The 16068-nt window shown below is 43.1% G+C and overlaps 1 protein-coding gene across 1 annotated transcript in view; it reads left to right on the top strand.

Moving 5' to 3' along the window:
• Positions 1–16068, top strand: part of PDE3B (phosphodiesterase 3B) — a 1918808-nt gene that overhangs the window by 1136356 nt on the left and 766384 nt on the right. The window contains exon 5 of the mRNA XM_044082789.1: positions 9754–9860. Coding sequence (XP_043938724.1) covers positions 9754–9860 — 107 coding nt within the window. The remainder of the gene's footprint in view (positions 1–9753; positions 9861–16068) is intronic.

Genomic DNA, 16068 nt, shown 5'->3' with positions numbered 1-16068 from the left:
GTCATACAAAACACACCTCTCACTAAAGTGGTGATGGATGTCATTTTGGAGGCCAGGAGGCCTAGTACTAGAAAATCTTATACTGGAAAATGGAAGGGATTCTCTGCCTGGAACCAGGCACAAGGAACTGACACAGCAGCACCACATATTCCTCAAATTTTGCAATACTTAACTGAGATGCTGGACAAAGGCCTATCCTTTTCATCAATTAAAATTCATGCCTCTGCCTTTCGGCTCATTACAATACAGAGCCACCAATCTTTTCTCATCCTTTGTTAAGGCAAGAACTCAGAGGAGCCAAAAAATTAAGGCCTCCAAGGAGATCACCAATACCTGCATGGGACCTCAATTATGTTTTGGAAAAACTCACTCTGCCCCCTTTTGAGCCAGCCACTACAGCTGACATAAAGTTTTTATCTTGGAAAACAGCTCTGCTCCTGGCAATAACCTCTGCAAGATGAGTCTCAGAGCTACAGGCACTCATGGCTGTGGAACCTTTTATCATTTTTTATCCAGACAGGGTTTCTCTGAGGACAAGCCCGACATTTATGCCTAAGGTAGTGTCCAGTGTGACCCTTAACCAAGCTATTCATCTGCCTACTTTTTATCCAAACCTACAGAATAAGGGGGAAAGAATTCTGCATTCTTTGGACATACACAGCTACGCTTCTACTTGAACAGAACCAAGGCTTTCAGAAAGACTGAGTCACTACTAGTGGCATATGCTGCAGGATCACAAGGAAAGGCTATCTCAAATCAGACTATATCAAAGTGGATAGGCCACTGCATTCGTTTCTGCTATATTCACAACATGGCAAGCCAGTGCCCGAGGGCATTAGGCCACATTCTACCAGAGCAGCAGCCGCTTCAGCAGCCTTCCTCAGGGGAGTAACAACCAAAGACATTTTAGAGGCTGCTACCTGGAGTTCAGTGCACACCTTTACAAAGCACTATCACTTACCACTCTACTCTAAATCCAGGGCAGGCTTTGCCACTGCAGTTCTGCAGGGCCTCATAGCCGGTCTAATGCTATTTAGCTCCAGCCTCCCAGCCATAGCTTTGGGATTCAACCCAAGTGTAATGACTGCAACAGTGAAACACGACGAACATAGTACAGTTGTGTACACTTACCATAAATGAAGATGTTCGAGTGTATTCACTGTTGCAGTCCAGGTTACCCTCTTATCATCCCCCATCTCTTTTTGCTGGAACCTAGCTGCACTTCTCTAATCTGTACAACCTTTGTGGTGTATTTGCTTGTAGATGAAGGTATTATATATTTTGGTGCATGCATATTTTATTGGCATATTTTTAGCTTTCCCTTTTTGGGGGCACCTGACATCTGGGGGCAAGACAAACTGAAGAAAATGGCATCAGCTGCATCTTTTATACCACTGGCGCACTGACGTCAGGGAAGAGGCGACAGCAACCGACGCCGGACCTAGACTTTGGAATTCAGGCCAATTGAGGGTAGCCTGCCAGCAGGATATAACCCAAGTGTAATGACTGCAACAGTGAATTCACTCAAACATCTACATTTATGGTAAGTGTACACAACTGTATTTTTTATGTGTGCCATTGGAGTTTCACCCCTTTTCACTTGAGGCTCTTTCTTCCATGATAGCTTGGTGTGAGTTAGGGCCTTAGTAAGTATTAGATTTTTTGAGTTTGGCTTGAAATGCTGATACCTGTATAGATTTTAACACCTGGATCTGTGTACTAGGCTAATGGCCCTGGAGCCTTTACAAGCCTAGTCCATAGGATTACCCTGGCATCGTGCCAGCCAACCTTAGTTCATAGTGCCTCTGTCGAGTAAAGCCACTGGAGTGATCCCTGGAGTGAATTTTATATTTCCCATCCACTCATCAATATTTCTGTTGAAGAGGGCCAGTGAGGTGCTCTGCTTGACATGTATGGGAACTCTATTCCATAGCATGGGCAGTCTCTGAGTTATAAACCTGTCCCTCCACCATGTTCTGTTGATTGTTGGAATGAGACTGAGGTCTCTGGCATGTGTGGTGTGGAGGGATTGGGATTTCTTTAGATGTAGCATTTCTAACAGAGCTGGACCAGACATGGCTTTGTAAGTCAAGCAGAGATTGCCTCTAAGTAGGCAAAATGAGACAGAGAATAGTTGGAGTTTTTTGAGTCTGCCCATATAGAACAAATGTTTAAGGCCTAGGATCCTCTTTGTGAGGTACTTTTGCAGCCTCTCCAGTTGTTGCAGGTGTTTAGTGAGGTACATGGCAAATGGGGCATTGTACTCAGTGATTGGCCTATTGAGGGAAGAGTAGAGGGAGACCATGACCTCTTTCTTCCTGGATGCAAAACGCTTAGTAATGAGATGTGCCACATAGAAGGACTTTCTGACCACAGTGGCAATGTGGTGGCCAAACAAGAAGTTGCTGTCAACCTGTGTTCCCAGATCTCTTATAACACCTGTGTTCAGTGGACTACCATCCATGTGGTAATTCATGGGAACCAGGTTTTTCCCAAAAGGGATGAAGACACATTTTTTGGCATTGAGCGTAAGGCCATCGTTCTGACACCAGTCATTGTGCTCAGTGAGGCCTTTCAGTAGGATGTCAGTATCACTTGGGGAGTTTATCATAGCTCCCAACTTGCAATTGTCTGCGAACATTGTCAGCCAGAGTCCCTTTGTGTTGGCCTGGACTTCAGAGAAGTAGATACCAAACAGGAGAGGACCCAGGACCGAATGCTGTGGGACTCCACTCGTGACTGGTCGGCAGTCTGACTTGGAGTCAGCTACTTTCACACTGTGGGTTCTACCTGTGAGCCAGTTTGCAACCCATCTAGTGATATAGGGGTTGATGCCTAGCTTAGTGAGTTTTTCTATGATTCCTGAGTGGAGAATGGTATCAAAGGCCTTGGATCAAGATAGGCTGTATGAACCACCTTGCCTTCATCCACAGCTCTGGTGACTGACTTAAAAAAGTTGACCAAGTTGAGCAGACATGATCTACCTTTCACAAAACCAAACTGTGTGGGATCCAGAGTTTGGAGCTTCCCCATATCCTTGTTTATCAGGTCCATGATGATGCTTTCCATAGCTCAGATTTATCAGCCTAATGGGGCGATAGTTCTCAGGGTCTGTAGTTGCTCCTCCTTTGTGGAGATGGATGACTGTAGCAGTACACCATTCGGTAGGGACAATGCCTGAGGTGGGACTGTGATTGAACAGGGCACACAGATGAGGTGCCAGTTCATTCTGTAGTTCATGTAGAACACAGCCAGGGATATTGTCAGGTCCCATAGAAGCTGTATTCTTTGCCTTGGCCTTGGACAGTGCTGTTTTAACCTGTGCAGCAGTAATACAGGGTGCCTGGCAATCTACTGGTATTGTGACTGGTCCTTTTTGGGGGGGGGGGGTAAAGTTGGCACTGAATCTGTTGGCCAGTATACTGGCAATATCTGTTGGCTCGGTATAGGAGGTACCATTATGCAGTAGCGGAGAGCAAATCTGGGTATTGCCATGAAGATTCTTTACATAGCTGTAGAAGGCCTTGTGGTTGTCTTTACTTTCTACTGCAATTCTGTTTTCATAGCTAGATTTAGAGGATTTGATGAGGAATCTCAACTTTTTGTTGAAGCTGATAAGGGAGTTTTTCCAGTCTTGGGACTTGACCTTATACTGCATCAGTTTCCTCCTCCTGTTATAGTTTGTTTATGGTAGGGGACCACCAGATTGTCTTCCTTTTTTTTGGAGGAGAGCGTCTTGGTTCTATAGGGTATGGCAGATCCATGCATTTGTGTACGTGTTTGTACACTGCATTCGTGTATGATTCAGTGGTCATGCAACTATTCTTCATTTGCATGGATGCTGTGAAGTTAGCCACCTCTGTTTTTAGGAGGCCAAAGTTAGCTTTGGAGAAGTTTATCATGGTGGTTACCGGTGTGGGGTAGGGGGGAGTGGGAGGGATGTGGATTTCCAAGGTGATTAGTTTGTGGTCGGATCTAACCAGGGAGGAGTTGACTATTGGTGTAGAGCAACAGTCGCCCATGTTAGTAATGACCAGGTCAAAGATGTTGCTACTTCGAGTGAGGGTAAGAACGAGCTGATCCAGGGCATGGGAATTAATGAATTCCAGGAAACCTTGGGCAAGTGTGTTGGTACACGAGTAGTTTTCCCAGTTAATGGAGGGGTAGTTGAAGTCGCCCAGTATGAGAGTGTTATGTTGGACCCTAAAATTCTTGGGACTGGTTGGGGACCTATAGCAGGCTACGACCTGAATTGCTGTCTTACCCAATGTTAGCTGCACCTGAAGTATCTCAGATGCATTATGTTGGGCTACCAGTCTGGAGATGTGAGCATCCTTTATGAATATGGAAACACCACCACCTTTGGAGCTTCGGTCCAAGTTCTGAGGCCGAAAGGTGTGAAATGAGTTATAGTCTGGTAGTGCAGGGGTGCTTTCTGCTGCCTTGAACCAGGTCTCTGTGGCGGCACACAAGTCAATGTTTTCCATTTTAGGGAGTGCTTCGAGCGAGTTCCATTTGAGATTTAGACTTCTAGCACTGAGCAGCATGACCCTCAGATTGCATTTGTTTGTAGCTGTTACGGTGGTAATTTGGTCTTTGGAACACCTCCTAAAAAAGGCATTATAGGGGTGGCAAGAATCTTGGCCAGTATCTGGAAGCCCAGGGGTGGCAGATGCAGGCCATCTCTGGCAAAGCATAGAGGTCTGTCGATCGTGTCATCCCAGGCAGACAGATACTGGATCCCCTTAGAATGATACCAGAAACTTAGCCAGTTGTTGAAATCAATCAATTTCTGCTTGTACTGTGGTATAATTCTGGGTGATGGTAGGATGCTGCTCAGGGCTAGTGTCATACCTGCTTGGGCTACATAATCCGAGAGCTCCTTCATGTCTCTTTTCATGTAGTCCAGGGAGGTATTTCTCCGGTTATTCACACCCGCATGTACAATGACAGAGTCATATTTGTACCTGTTGTTGAGGGACCTGACTGCGTGCGCTATGTGGCAGATCCTGGTGCCTGACAGGCAGCTGACTTTACTTTCTCTTTATTCAGCCTAGCAAGTGGGTCATACGTGTGCCTCACTATCGAGTCACTAAGACTAGTGTGTTTGGCATGCTGTTTTGCCTTAGGGGCTTAGGTTGAGTGGCACAATGTTTAGGAGAGCTATGTGTCTCGTGATTAGTGTTGTGTTGTGGTGGTCCAGTGCGTTTCTGCCTTGGAGGTCTGTGCTCTTTGGGTAGATTTTTATTGAGAGCCTCCGTGAAGATGGGTGTGTGGCTTGTGTTTTTATGTGAAGGCAGTGCTGGCATATGTTCTAAAGGGCTGTGTGTTCCATGTGGTGTGGTGCAAGTGTTGACCTTCTCTTGACCAGCTATTCCGGTCTTGGCTGGAGAGTGCTTGGCTTCCAGTTTGGATATATAAGTGCATCTCTCGCAAGTCTGAGTGTTAGGAGAGGGTTGTCAGTGTACATGAGGCAGTTGCTACATTGCCTTAGGATGCCCAGGTTCACCTGGTTAATAAGTACGGGAGCTGTTTCCTTGTAGAACATTTAGTGCTGGTAGCACGTTTGTGTGCTACAGTAATTGCTACAAGAAGTCTGGTAAAGTGCTAGACCAATAAGCTAGTAAAAGTGCAGGAGAGGAGAGAACTAGCAGAGCTAAGGGAAAAATTGAAGAGCAGACTTAGGCACCGCTCAGAAGCTTACAAACAGTCCTGGGTACAGCAAATCTTTATCTGGACTAGACTAGTTACAGGAAAGACAGGAAAGGCAGGAAACAAGTGCAAACGTGGGCTTTTAAACCAGAAAGTTGAAAAGAGATGTCAGACTGCCAAAACGGCCAATAAACTACAATTTCTGGGCCAGAAACCACTCCTCTTGTGGTAGATAGGCTACCTAGTGCTTACCACTCCCACTAGTCGGCTAGAAGGCTTCCCTCTAACACAGAAAGGCTTGGGGGGCTCAGAAGTTTACATACAGTCTTGAATACAGCAGATCTGTATCTGGACTAGACTAGTTACAGGAAAAGCGGGAAAAGTGCAAATGCAGGCTTTTAAACCAGTAAGTTGAAGAGATTTTGAGTCCAAGGTAGGTTGTTCTGCTAGCTTAGTTTTTAAGAACGTAATGTATACCCTGAAACTGAGATGCATGTTTTGAGACACACACACGCCACATCAGCTTCATGCTTTTCATGTAACTTGTGTCCTTTCATCTTTCAACGTGAATTATTCAGGCTGTAAATGCACGGTCTTCCCTGGATCATTGATACGGTATACTAAAAGGCTTGGAGTCTCCTCAATGTCTAAAAGGTAACATAACATACATGCGGTTGTGAGCTTAATGACAGTAGCTAGCAGGTTATTTGATAGCTGCAATTAGTGTACCAAGGTGTCTTTGTCAGTCTTTTAATTTTCTGTGTAGGATCAGGTCTTTGACTCAATAAGCTAACAGAGGTCATACAAAGCTTTGCTGCATCTGCTTCACAGAATCATATTCTCAGTCCTGACAGTACTATTTTCTGCTTTATTTATTCTTTAGCTGCTGTCCCTGCTATTGGCTTTTGCAGAAAGAGTGTAATAAGTTTTATATTCAGCACCTTGTTACATTTGGAACATGAGGAGCAAGCCAGCAGATCACAGATTTACAGATGTCTACTCAATTGTTGCATGTGGCATTCAACAGAATCCCCAGTCAGCCAGCTTTCCCGAAGGCTTGCTTGCATACTTCCTAATTGTCTTGTCCTTCCACTCATTTGCACACATCATTCAGTTTGTCTATCTCCCTCTCCGGGAAGAAACACATTAATACCTTTCATAAATATGCTTTCTGAGGTTTCCAACTTAAGACTTTTCTCCCAACTGTAGACTTTCTTCCCAGCTGCACCACTTTGAAGGTTTGGGTGTTCAAATCATGTCCATAATCACTGTTTTTTTTCCAGGTATACTTTCCTAACCTGTCTAGCAGTGGCAGCTCTATGGTCTTTTTCTTGCCAACGCACAATATGGAGAATGAAGCAAGCATGTGAAGACATAAAAAAGCAAACAAGTCATACAAATAGTCCTATAACTAAATGAAATATCAGAATAACTTTTTCAGAATAATATATCATAACCCTCACCTACTGCACAATGTACTTAACCAGTAATTCCTAGTACGAGTCAAACAATCCTACCGTACTAAACTTTCCAGTAAATATTTCAGAACCTAGCATTTCTTGATCTGTATCTCCGCATGCAGATAACTTTTGTCCGTATTTTCTAAAACTCTTTTGCCCATAACAACCACCAACAGAAAATTTAAATTAACTGATGTTTTTGTTTTAACCTAAAAGGGTCTCTTGACAGTTGAAATAACTTCATTTCTTTTAAATCATGACAGTCTGTCCCAAGACAACAAATGTTGGAAACAACAGAACTTCTATACAGTTAAAAGTTCACAAGGCAGACTCTAACGTCGTACATGGATTTCCTGAAAGCTAGTCCAGTGGACATCTTCTGTTCACACAGTTTATTAACATCCTATCTGCAATGTAAAACAGCGATACTATGTTCAGATTATTTAGTCTTCTTTAGAAATTGTCTCTCACTCATATATTTTCATGGAGAAGATGTTTAGTATAACTTGCATATTTATATCTATTAATCTACCACTGGCTACTCCAGCAAAATATACTTGGGAGCTTTGGCATTGAAAAACAGAGTTGTTCCTGGGTGTCATAACTACGAGAAGATGTAAATGTAAATGTTCATCCAGGCACAGATGTCACATCTAAGCTGCACCTACTGTTTGTAGCTGCAGAAAATAAAGGTGCCCGGTTTAAGGAGTAACAGGATTCCATGTAACAGATGTATAGGACGGGAGCTCTACAGAATCCTGAAAGCCCCAAATCCTGAAGACCAAAATCCTGAAAGTTCAAAATCCTGAAAACACACACGATACCAACACTTACTTTATTCCAGTACAAGTACATACAGAAACATATTACCCTTCAACTATATGCAGGGAGGCAAGCCCCCCATGTGGGGGGCTGCATCCCCCCCACCCCCTGCTACTTAAATATATCAACTCTGAGATTGTACTTCACTACACTAAGTGCAATCTTGGAGTTGATATATTTAAGTAGCAGGGGGGGTGGGGGCGCAGCCCCCCACATGGGGGGTGGTGGGGCTTGCCCCCTGCTTATACTTGTAGAATAGTAGTATAGTTTGTGTATGTACTTGTGCTGGAATATAGTAAGTGATGGTATCCTGTGTGTTTTCAGGATTTTGAGTTTTCGGTATTTTGAGTTTTCAGGATTTTGAACTCTCAGGATTTTGGTCTTCAGGATTTTGGGCTTTCAGGATTCTGTAGCACTCCCATATAGGACAAACATTTACATTAATTCTCACTAAGGCTGTGCTTTGATCTAGATTTATTTTATTTGTTTGCTTAGTGTTTCTTAAGTTCATAGGTATACCAACATGATCCTTTTTTAAGCTTTAATTTGGCCCATGTGGCAACTGGTGGACAATCAGTCAAGCTAATCATTATAATGTAAGCATAAAACACTGTTATGCAAAGTACAGCTAGTATACATATCACAAAATGAACATAACAGGAAAAAGATTAGCCAGTAGACTTTTTATCTAGTGCACAGTAATTCAAAGAGAGAACTGCTAAATCTCTAATCCCAAAAAGGCAAACTGCATAAAGATCAGAGTCAAAATGCCAAATGTTGAAAATTTGTCAATGGATATCTCTAAGGGTCTATATCAGCATATCGAATGCTGAAAACACTGAATGCAATTTAATCTAACTGAAATGTTTGAAATCTCAAAAGAGCGAACTGACGGTATATCGATTTCTTTCCCAGGGAAAGAAATCGGTGTTCCGTGCAAAAAAAAAATTTCAATACTTTAAACACTGACAAGTGGGGGAGGGGGGCTTCGCCCCCAAATCCCCCAATGTGGGGGGCTGTGCCCCCCCACACCCCCGTACATAAATACAGTGGAGGAAATAGTAAACTCCGATGACGGCCCACCGATTTCTTTCCCTGGAAAAGAAATTGATGTTCCGTCAGTTCGCTCTTCTGAGATTTCAAACATTTCAGTTCAATTAAATTAAATTTGGCGTTTCAACATTCGAAATGCTGATAGGAACCCATCTCTAAAGCATAGCAGTTTGAATATGTCACTGGGAAAACCTATTGAAAGACTAGATGTTGACAGAATCAGTTTGTTACTTTCCAGCACTATAAAACTGTATAACATGAGTTGTAATCTGTACCAGCTTCCCTATCATTGGTCTGGTGTAAAGTAGAAATCTCTGCCAGCTTACCTATCATTGGTCGGGTGTAGCATGGACAAGAGATAAGCTTGTCAAGTATACTTCCTTGAGCTGCAACTCTTTACCCACTGTTTTCATTTGGAGTCATTCACACTGCAGTTTGTGTAAGGGTAAAGTGGGTACCTACAGCAGATTGGAAGGACAAACTCTCCCCTTGAACTACAGATGCCATTCTTCATGGAGAGGCCAGTGGACTCCTGAAATTAATATCTAAACTGGGTGCTGAAGGTGGAATCCACAAAGGCATTTGGGAAGGTGTGGGACTGTTGGAGAAAATGCAAATGTTAAGGGGAGGGGAGGTAGATACTAGACAGCCCAATTGCCTCTGTCTGCCATCAAGCAACTGTAATGTAACAAAGTGTAATAATGTATGAAAATGAATTGTTTAATTAATGAATTTATTCAGTTATTATTTTTTTTTTATGTTTTAGTCAAACACCACAGCCAAATGGTCCCTCTAATGCAAATTTTCTGACAATCCCCAAACCAAGGTCTTCATCAGTGACTTTGGGTCATCATCTTGGTCCTAGGAGAGCGGGTAAGAGTCAAGATTACTAATAAGAATAACATCTTTCAAAGTCTGATGAGATGTGGTACTAAATTATATGTAAGTGCAATCTTTTTATGTATGCTTAGACAGAAATGTCCATTTTGTTTGCTCTGTTGGCTCTGACTGGAAAAGTTCTACAGAAATGTGCAGATCTTAAAGATATACTGAGTGCTAAGATTCCTAGTAATCCTGCTGCACATTGTTATATTGTCTGTGAACAAAGTAAAAATTGAGTTAAATAATACTGGATGCAGTGGATCTGCAGTTTTGCAGAACAGCATGTCTGCGAGATTGAATGTTCAAATTTCTTTGTCCTAGGCAGTGAAAATAGTCTCAAAAACGTATCCCTTTTATCTTACAGGCATCTAAGAGGCAGCCACTGCCTCACAGATAGAGCCTTAACAGAACCATTACATACTCGCAAGTTCAAAGTTATCATTAACACCTGCACAGGGATGTATCTGTTTTGCACCATATATAGGACATGTTGGAGGAATAGGTATGCATCATTTAAACCAAAGTACTACTTTTACTCTATTCAAGTGGAATTTTGTTGAATGGATGAGAAACTTGAAAATTCACCCCTGGTTCAGCTTCAATTTCCTTCATGGTTAGGGGCAGTAAGTAAATGCCCTAACTTTTCTTGTCCTGCCTGTCTCTGGGTTATTCATGCACAAAAAGGGCAAAAACACTATAATGGGAATGTAAAGCTAGTCTTCCTAAGATCCTCACGTCAGTAGTCTAGTAAGTACCTATGAAACTGTGAAGATCAGGCAGAAGTAGAATGTTGATAGGCTGCAGAAGTGTAGTGTTTTATAACCTTTTTTGTAACATCACTAGGATCTAATCAATGTGGAAGCCGTGGTGGTGCAGTGGTTAGTGTTGCCTCGCACAAGAGGTTCTCTGGTTTGATTCTCGACTGGAACGCCTTCTGTGTGGAGTCTGCATGCCCCCACCCCATGGTCGAGTAAACTTTAAAGACATGTAGGTAGGTGCATCTGGGTTGTGCTTTCTATGAAGGTTGGGTGCCAGGCTGTGGCAACTCAACACCATAAAAGTACACTGCCAATCATTAGCGGACCGGTGATCCTCTGTGGCAGCCCTAACCGGGAAAAGCCAAAATATTATGATCTAATCAATATACGTCAACTCACATCCACTTTTTCTGCATAGTTAAGCTGAAGTATTTCTCTTCTGGGAAATTAACATCTTGCATATGCAGGGATATATGGAGACAAAGGCAGTATATATATATATATATATATATATATATATATATATATATATATATATATATATATATATATATATATATATATTCGGGTGCCGCAAAATAAGGAGGCCATAGAGAAATTTATCAGTACTTGTGCTGACACTGAATGCATAAAATTTCCAGAAGTCTTTTTTGTTAACAAAGCAATGCTTTGATAATGCGATGGTCACAAAAGGCTTATGAAGAACCTTGTCTTTGATGTTACTGCACAGGTACATAGTCTACATGCGAGGTTTTGCTTTCAGTATGAAGGATCCTAGGAGTATGCAATGAGGAGGCATTGTCAGGAAGAGAAAACACACTGGAAATGATTACACGTTTTCCACAGAGCTGTTGTACTGTGCTTCTTCCACAGACAAACATTTCTTCAATAAGAAAAAATAATAGAAAGCATCATAAGGCTGGTTCAGAGATGGGTTAACTGTTGCTGATGAGATCAACTTGCTGGATGACCTATATCATAGTTTATCTGTTTGTTCTTAGAACTGTAATACAGTGAAAGGGCACTTTGGCTGCATCCACTTTGAAGATATGATCATTCTTGGTACTGTACATGGACCATGCCTCATATAGTTAATATCGGAAACCAGTCAGAACAAAGATGGGAAACAGAACTACACTCTGGTGTCTGTGTAGAAGTTTTCCTCCAACAGTGTAATTCACAGTCAGTCAACTTAAATATAAAACCATACTGGCCAAACATACAGATTTCAGACTTCTTGACAACAGACTTTCAAAGTGTTGAGCAGTGCTTCAAAAAAGCAGTGACAAGGGTGTTAAAGATTAGTGCCAAAAACGTATATCAAACATTGCTGTTTAAATGGCAAAATGTTGCCATGAAACAAATGTAAAAATGTATTTGAATTTGTTAACCTGGGTAGAACACATTGCTTTGGAAAGTTTACAGGTTCCATACTGGTGCACAAGAAAAAAAAATATGCAGCAGAATGTAGTGATGTTCATCGTGTTACACTGCTGCAGTCATTACACTTGGGTTATCCTGCCGTCAGGCGGTTCCCCAGTCGGCCTGAGTTCCAAAGTCTTGGTCCGGCGTCGGTTGCTGTCGCATCCTCCCTCACGTCAGTGCAACTGGGGTATATAAGATGCAGCCGACGCCATTTTCTTCAGTCTTTCTTGCCACGTGGTGCCCGAAGCAGATCGCAAGTGCCGGTCGGCCGACTCCTGAGATTTTCATTCCAAATCCAGAACTGAAGTCTTCTACAAAGCTAAGTACCCCATTGGAGAAACTTTTTCTTGCCTCAGACCAATGTCAGTAAAAGTTAATAACTGTATTTCTTGTGGGAAGCAAATACCTCATAAGGATTTCCACTCCTGTTGTATTCCATGTCTACGCCCAGACCACAACGTCACTGGTTGTCAGTTTTGTGCTAGGTTTAACAAGCACACTGATAAACGTCGGTTTGATTTTGCCCGACATTATTTTGGTAGAAAATTCAATTACACCATGCTGTCGGAACTTCCGATGACCGGATTGCATAAAAAGCGCAAAGACAAGGACAGGCATCCGAGGCCCAAAACTGACGACGAGGCCTCTTCTAGGTCGGTCGCCGGTTCTCCGGTTTTCAGCGAGGTGCCTACGCAGCCTCTGATGACCGCATCCACAGAACCACAGACTGCCTCTGACTCCCACGTGGAGCTGACTGGGCCTTCGGACGCTCTGTTTTCAGCCTACCGAAACTAACCCTTCTGAGGGAACCGAAGTAGCTGAGCCAATCCACAGCTTCAGAGGGTGTCTTCAGACCTACCCAGTTAACCATTAAACCCTCGGCTAAGTCTAAGGCCCCACTAAAAACAAAGAAACAGATGCAGTATTCTCCAGGACAGGCTTCCATGCCTAAGAAACAAATGCTCAAAATGGCCGAAGACCTAATCACCCTGATCAGGGGATCCCACCCCCCTCCTGAAAAAAGGCCCAGACAGGATGCAGATTATGAATCTTCCGACCAGGTATCCATTTCTTCAGATTCATCCTCAGACCTAGGATATTCCTTACCCCCTTATGAGGATTCGGATGCTGAGGAATCTATTCCATCAGCCTCTCCACCTGAGGACTACTCCTTTGGGGAGACCTTACATACCATGAGGGAGCATTTCCATTGGGAAGGCCAGGATTACTCAGAATCCACGAAAAGGCTCAGAGACTTCATTTTGTTGCCTCAACACAGACCCCTTGCTATTCCGCCAGTGTTAGATGTTGTGGATGATGTGTACACTGAATCCAGCTTAAACCCTGACTCCTTACCTCCAGCCCCAGTTAAACCTGATAGATATTACAGAATCCCTGACTCTCACAAATTTCTGTATAAAAGCCCTGTTGCTGACCCTGAAACTATTTCTCAGGGACCCAAAGGGATTAAGTTCTCATCAGCAAAAAACCCAGTTCCCTCTGACAGAGATTCCAGAACATTAGACAGATGGGGAAAGAAAGTATATACGTCTGCAACTTTAGCAATGAGAGCCTTAAATTGCCAGTTTCACATGCTAAAATATCAGCAATTTTTGATGTCTCAGTTGAAACAAAAGATGCTTCCAGATTCAGATCCTCCTAATTTTAAAGAAATGCAGGATTTATTGCATGCAGCTGAACAAGTGGGAAAGCATACTTTGCAATGCGGGTTTGATTCCTTAGAGGCCTCCTGTAGAGCAGCAGTTACAGGCTCTGTCATTAGAAGGCATGCTTGGTTAAAGGAACATACATTACCAGATCATGTTAAGGCAAAATTATTGGATGCACCTTTGCAGCGGGATGTGTTGTTTGGAGTAAAGGCAGAGGAGGTATTAAAGAAGATGGAGGATAAGGCAAAATCCATGCAAATGGTGAAGGATTTCTTACAGGTTCAGCCTCCTTGTTTTAGCAGAAATTGGCCAACAAAGAATTGGCCCTTTCCAATCACAGACAGACCTCAAAGAGGCAGATACAGACATCCAAGAGGTAGAAGTCAAGCACAAGGTCCTTACAGGCCTCGATAATGGGGTACTCCAGCCCAGAAAGAAGGGGAAGACAGGCCACAACCTTATAAAAAGCAGCCTCAGTGACTTCCCACTACAGCTGCCAAATAGTTCTCTCTTGGCAGCCCCCGCAGGAGGAAAACTGACACTTTTCTATCACAATTGGCTTTGCATCACCAAAGACAAATGGGTTCTCAACATTGTATCTCAAGGTTACAGGTTCCAATTTCACACTCTGCCAAGGTTAAGAGGAATGTCAAATCTACCAACAAATCAATGGGCAGAGGCTCAAAAACAAATTACAGCACTCATGGACATTAGAGCTATTCAAAAGGTACCACCACAGGAGCAAGGACAAGGATTTTACTCAAGACTCTTTCTGGTTCCCAGAAAGGACAAAGCCTGGAGGCCCATTCTGGATCTTTCCTCACTAAACACTTAACTGGATGTTCCGGAATTCAAAATGTTGACACTACAGCAGCTTCTTCCCATGCTGGGCAAGAAAGCTTGGCTCGTGACTTTGGACCTCAAGGAGGCATACCTGCATGTCCCTATCAGACAAAACTGCAGAAGATACCTCAGATTTCTAGATGGTTCAATGCACTCTCAATTGCCTGCACTGCCCTTTGGCTTATCTACTGCGCCCAGGGTCTTCACAAAGTGCCTGGCACCAGTAATTGCATTTTGCAGACAAAAAGGAATTCAAATTTATCCATACCTGGATGACTGCCTGATTCAAGCAGAGAGCAAGGAATTCTTCTAAAGCATCTGGCATTCTTAAAAAAAGTTAAGTTGCCTGGTGTACACAGTAAATGAAATAAAATCAAAACTAGTGCCCTCACAACAGATAATATTCCTGGGTGCCAGCTTGAACACAACGGCCCAGATGGCTTATCTCATGCCAGACAAGCAAGGACAACTGACTCAATACTTTCAATTGATGACAACAAAGACCCAACTCCCTGCAAGAAAAATTCTGCAGGCCTTGGGCTACATGGCATCTTGCATACTACTAATTCCATATGCCAGACTGCATATGAGGAAACTACAATGGTACCTAAAGAGTGTATGGTCTCAACACTGGCAAAGTTTGGAAACAGTTATACCACTAATTCCTTGCCTTCAACAGGAGTTTCGATGGTGGGCTCAAGCTTGTCACCTCAACAAGGGAAAGCCTTTCACTTAACCCACAGCCAGGCAAACACTGACAACAGATGCATCGGATTACGCCTGGGGTGCACAAATGCAAGGAAAATGTATTCAGGGCGAGTGGCCCACAGAGCAAAGGCATCTTCACATCAATCAAAAAGAGATGCTAGCTGTACAAAATGCGCTTATAGCTTTCAAGGACTTGCTGCATCCAGGACAACTACTACTAAAGACAGCCAACACCACAATTATGTGGTACATAAACAAGCAAGGGGGCACGCACTCCTACCCCCTCTGCAGACAAGTCATGACCTTGTGGAACACAGCTCTAGACTACCAAGTTCATCTGCAAGCACAATTCCTGCCAGGAAAGAAAAACACACTGGCAGACGACCTAAGCAGAAACATCATGGATTCCCACGAATGGGAATTAAATCCACAAGTATTCAGAATGATAGCACAAAAATGGTGGAGCCCGGATATAGATCTGTTTGCATCCCCAATGAACTGCCAGCTACAGAAATTCTGCACAAGGAGTTACCGTCCACAAGCATGGAAAGTGGATGCCCTCTCATTCAGCTGGAAAAACTTACAAGTATACGCTTTCCCTCCTTTACCTCTCCTTCCAAAGGTACTCCTAAAAGCCAGGCAAGAAGAACCAAAGATGATCCTGATTGCACCAGACTGGCCATGCCAGCACTGGTACCCAATCTTAAAGAACTTAGCACAAGAACCACCCTGGATTTTGCCTCAAATCCCACATTTGCTGACACAGCACAACAATCAGATACTTCACAGCCAGCT

This window comes from Protopterus annectens, chromosome 9.part0, assembly GCF_019279795.1.
Source record: "Protopterus annectens isolate FY-2018-M chromosome 9.part0, PAN1.0, whole genome shotgun sequence".
Lineage (NCBI taxonomy): Eukaryota > Metazoa > Chordata > Ceratodontiformes > Protopteridae > Protopterus > Protopterus annectens.
The sequence above is the reverse complement of the archived record's forward strand: the minus strand, read 5'-3'. Positions and strand labels throughout refer to the sequence as shown.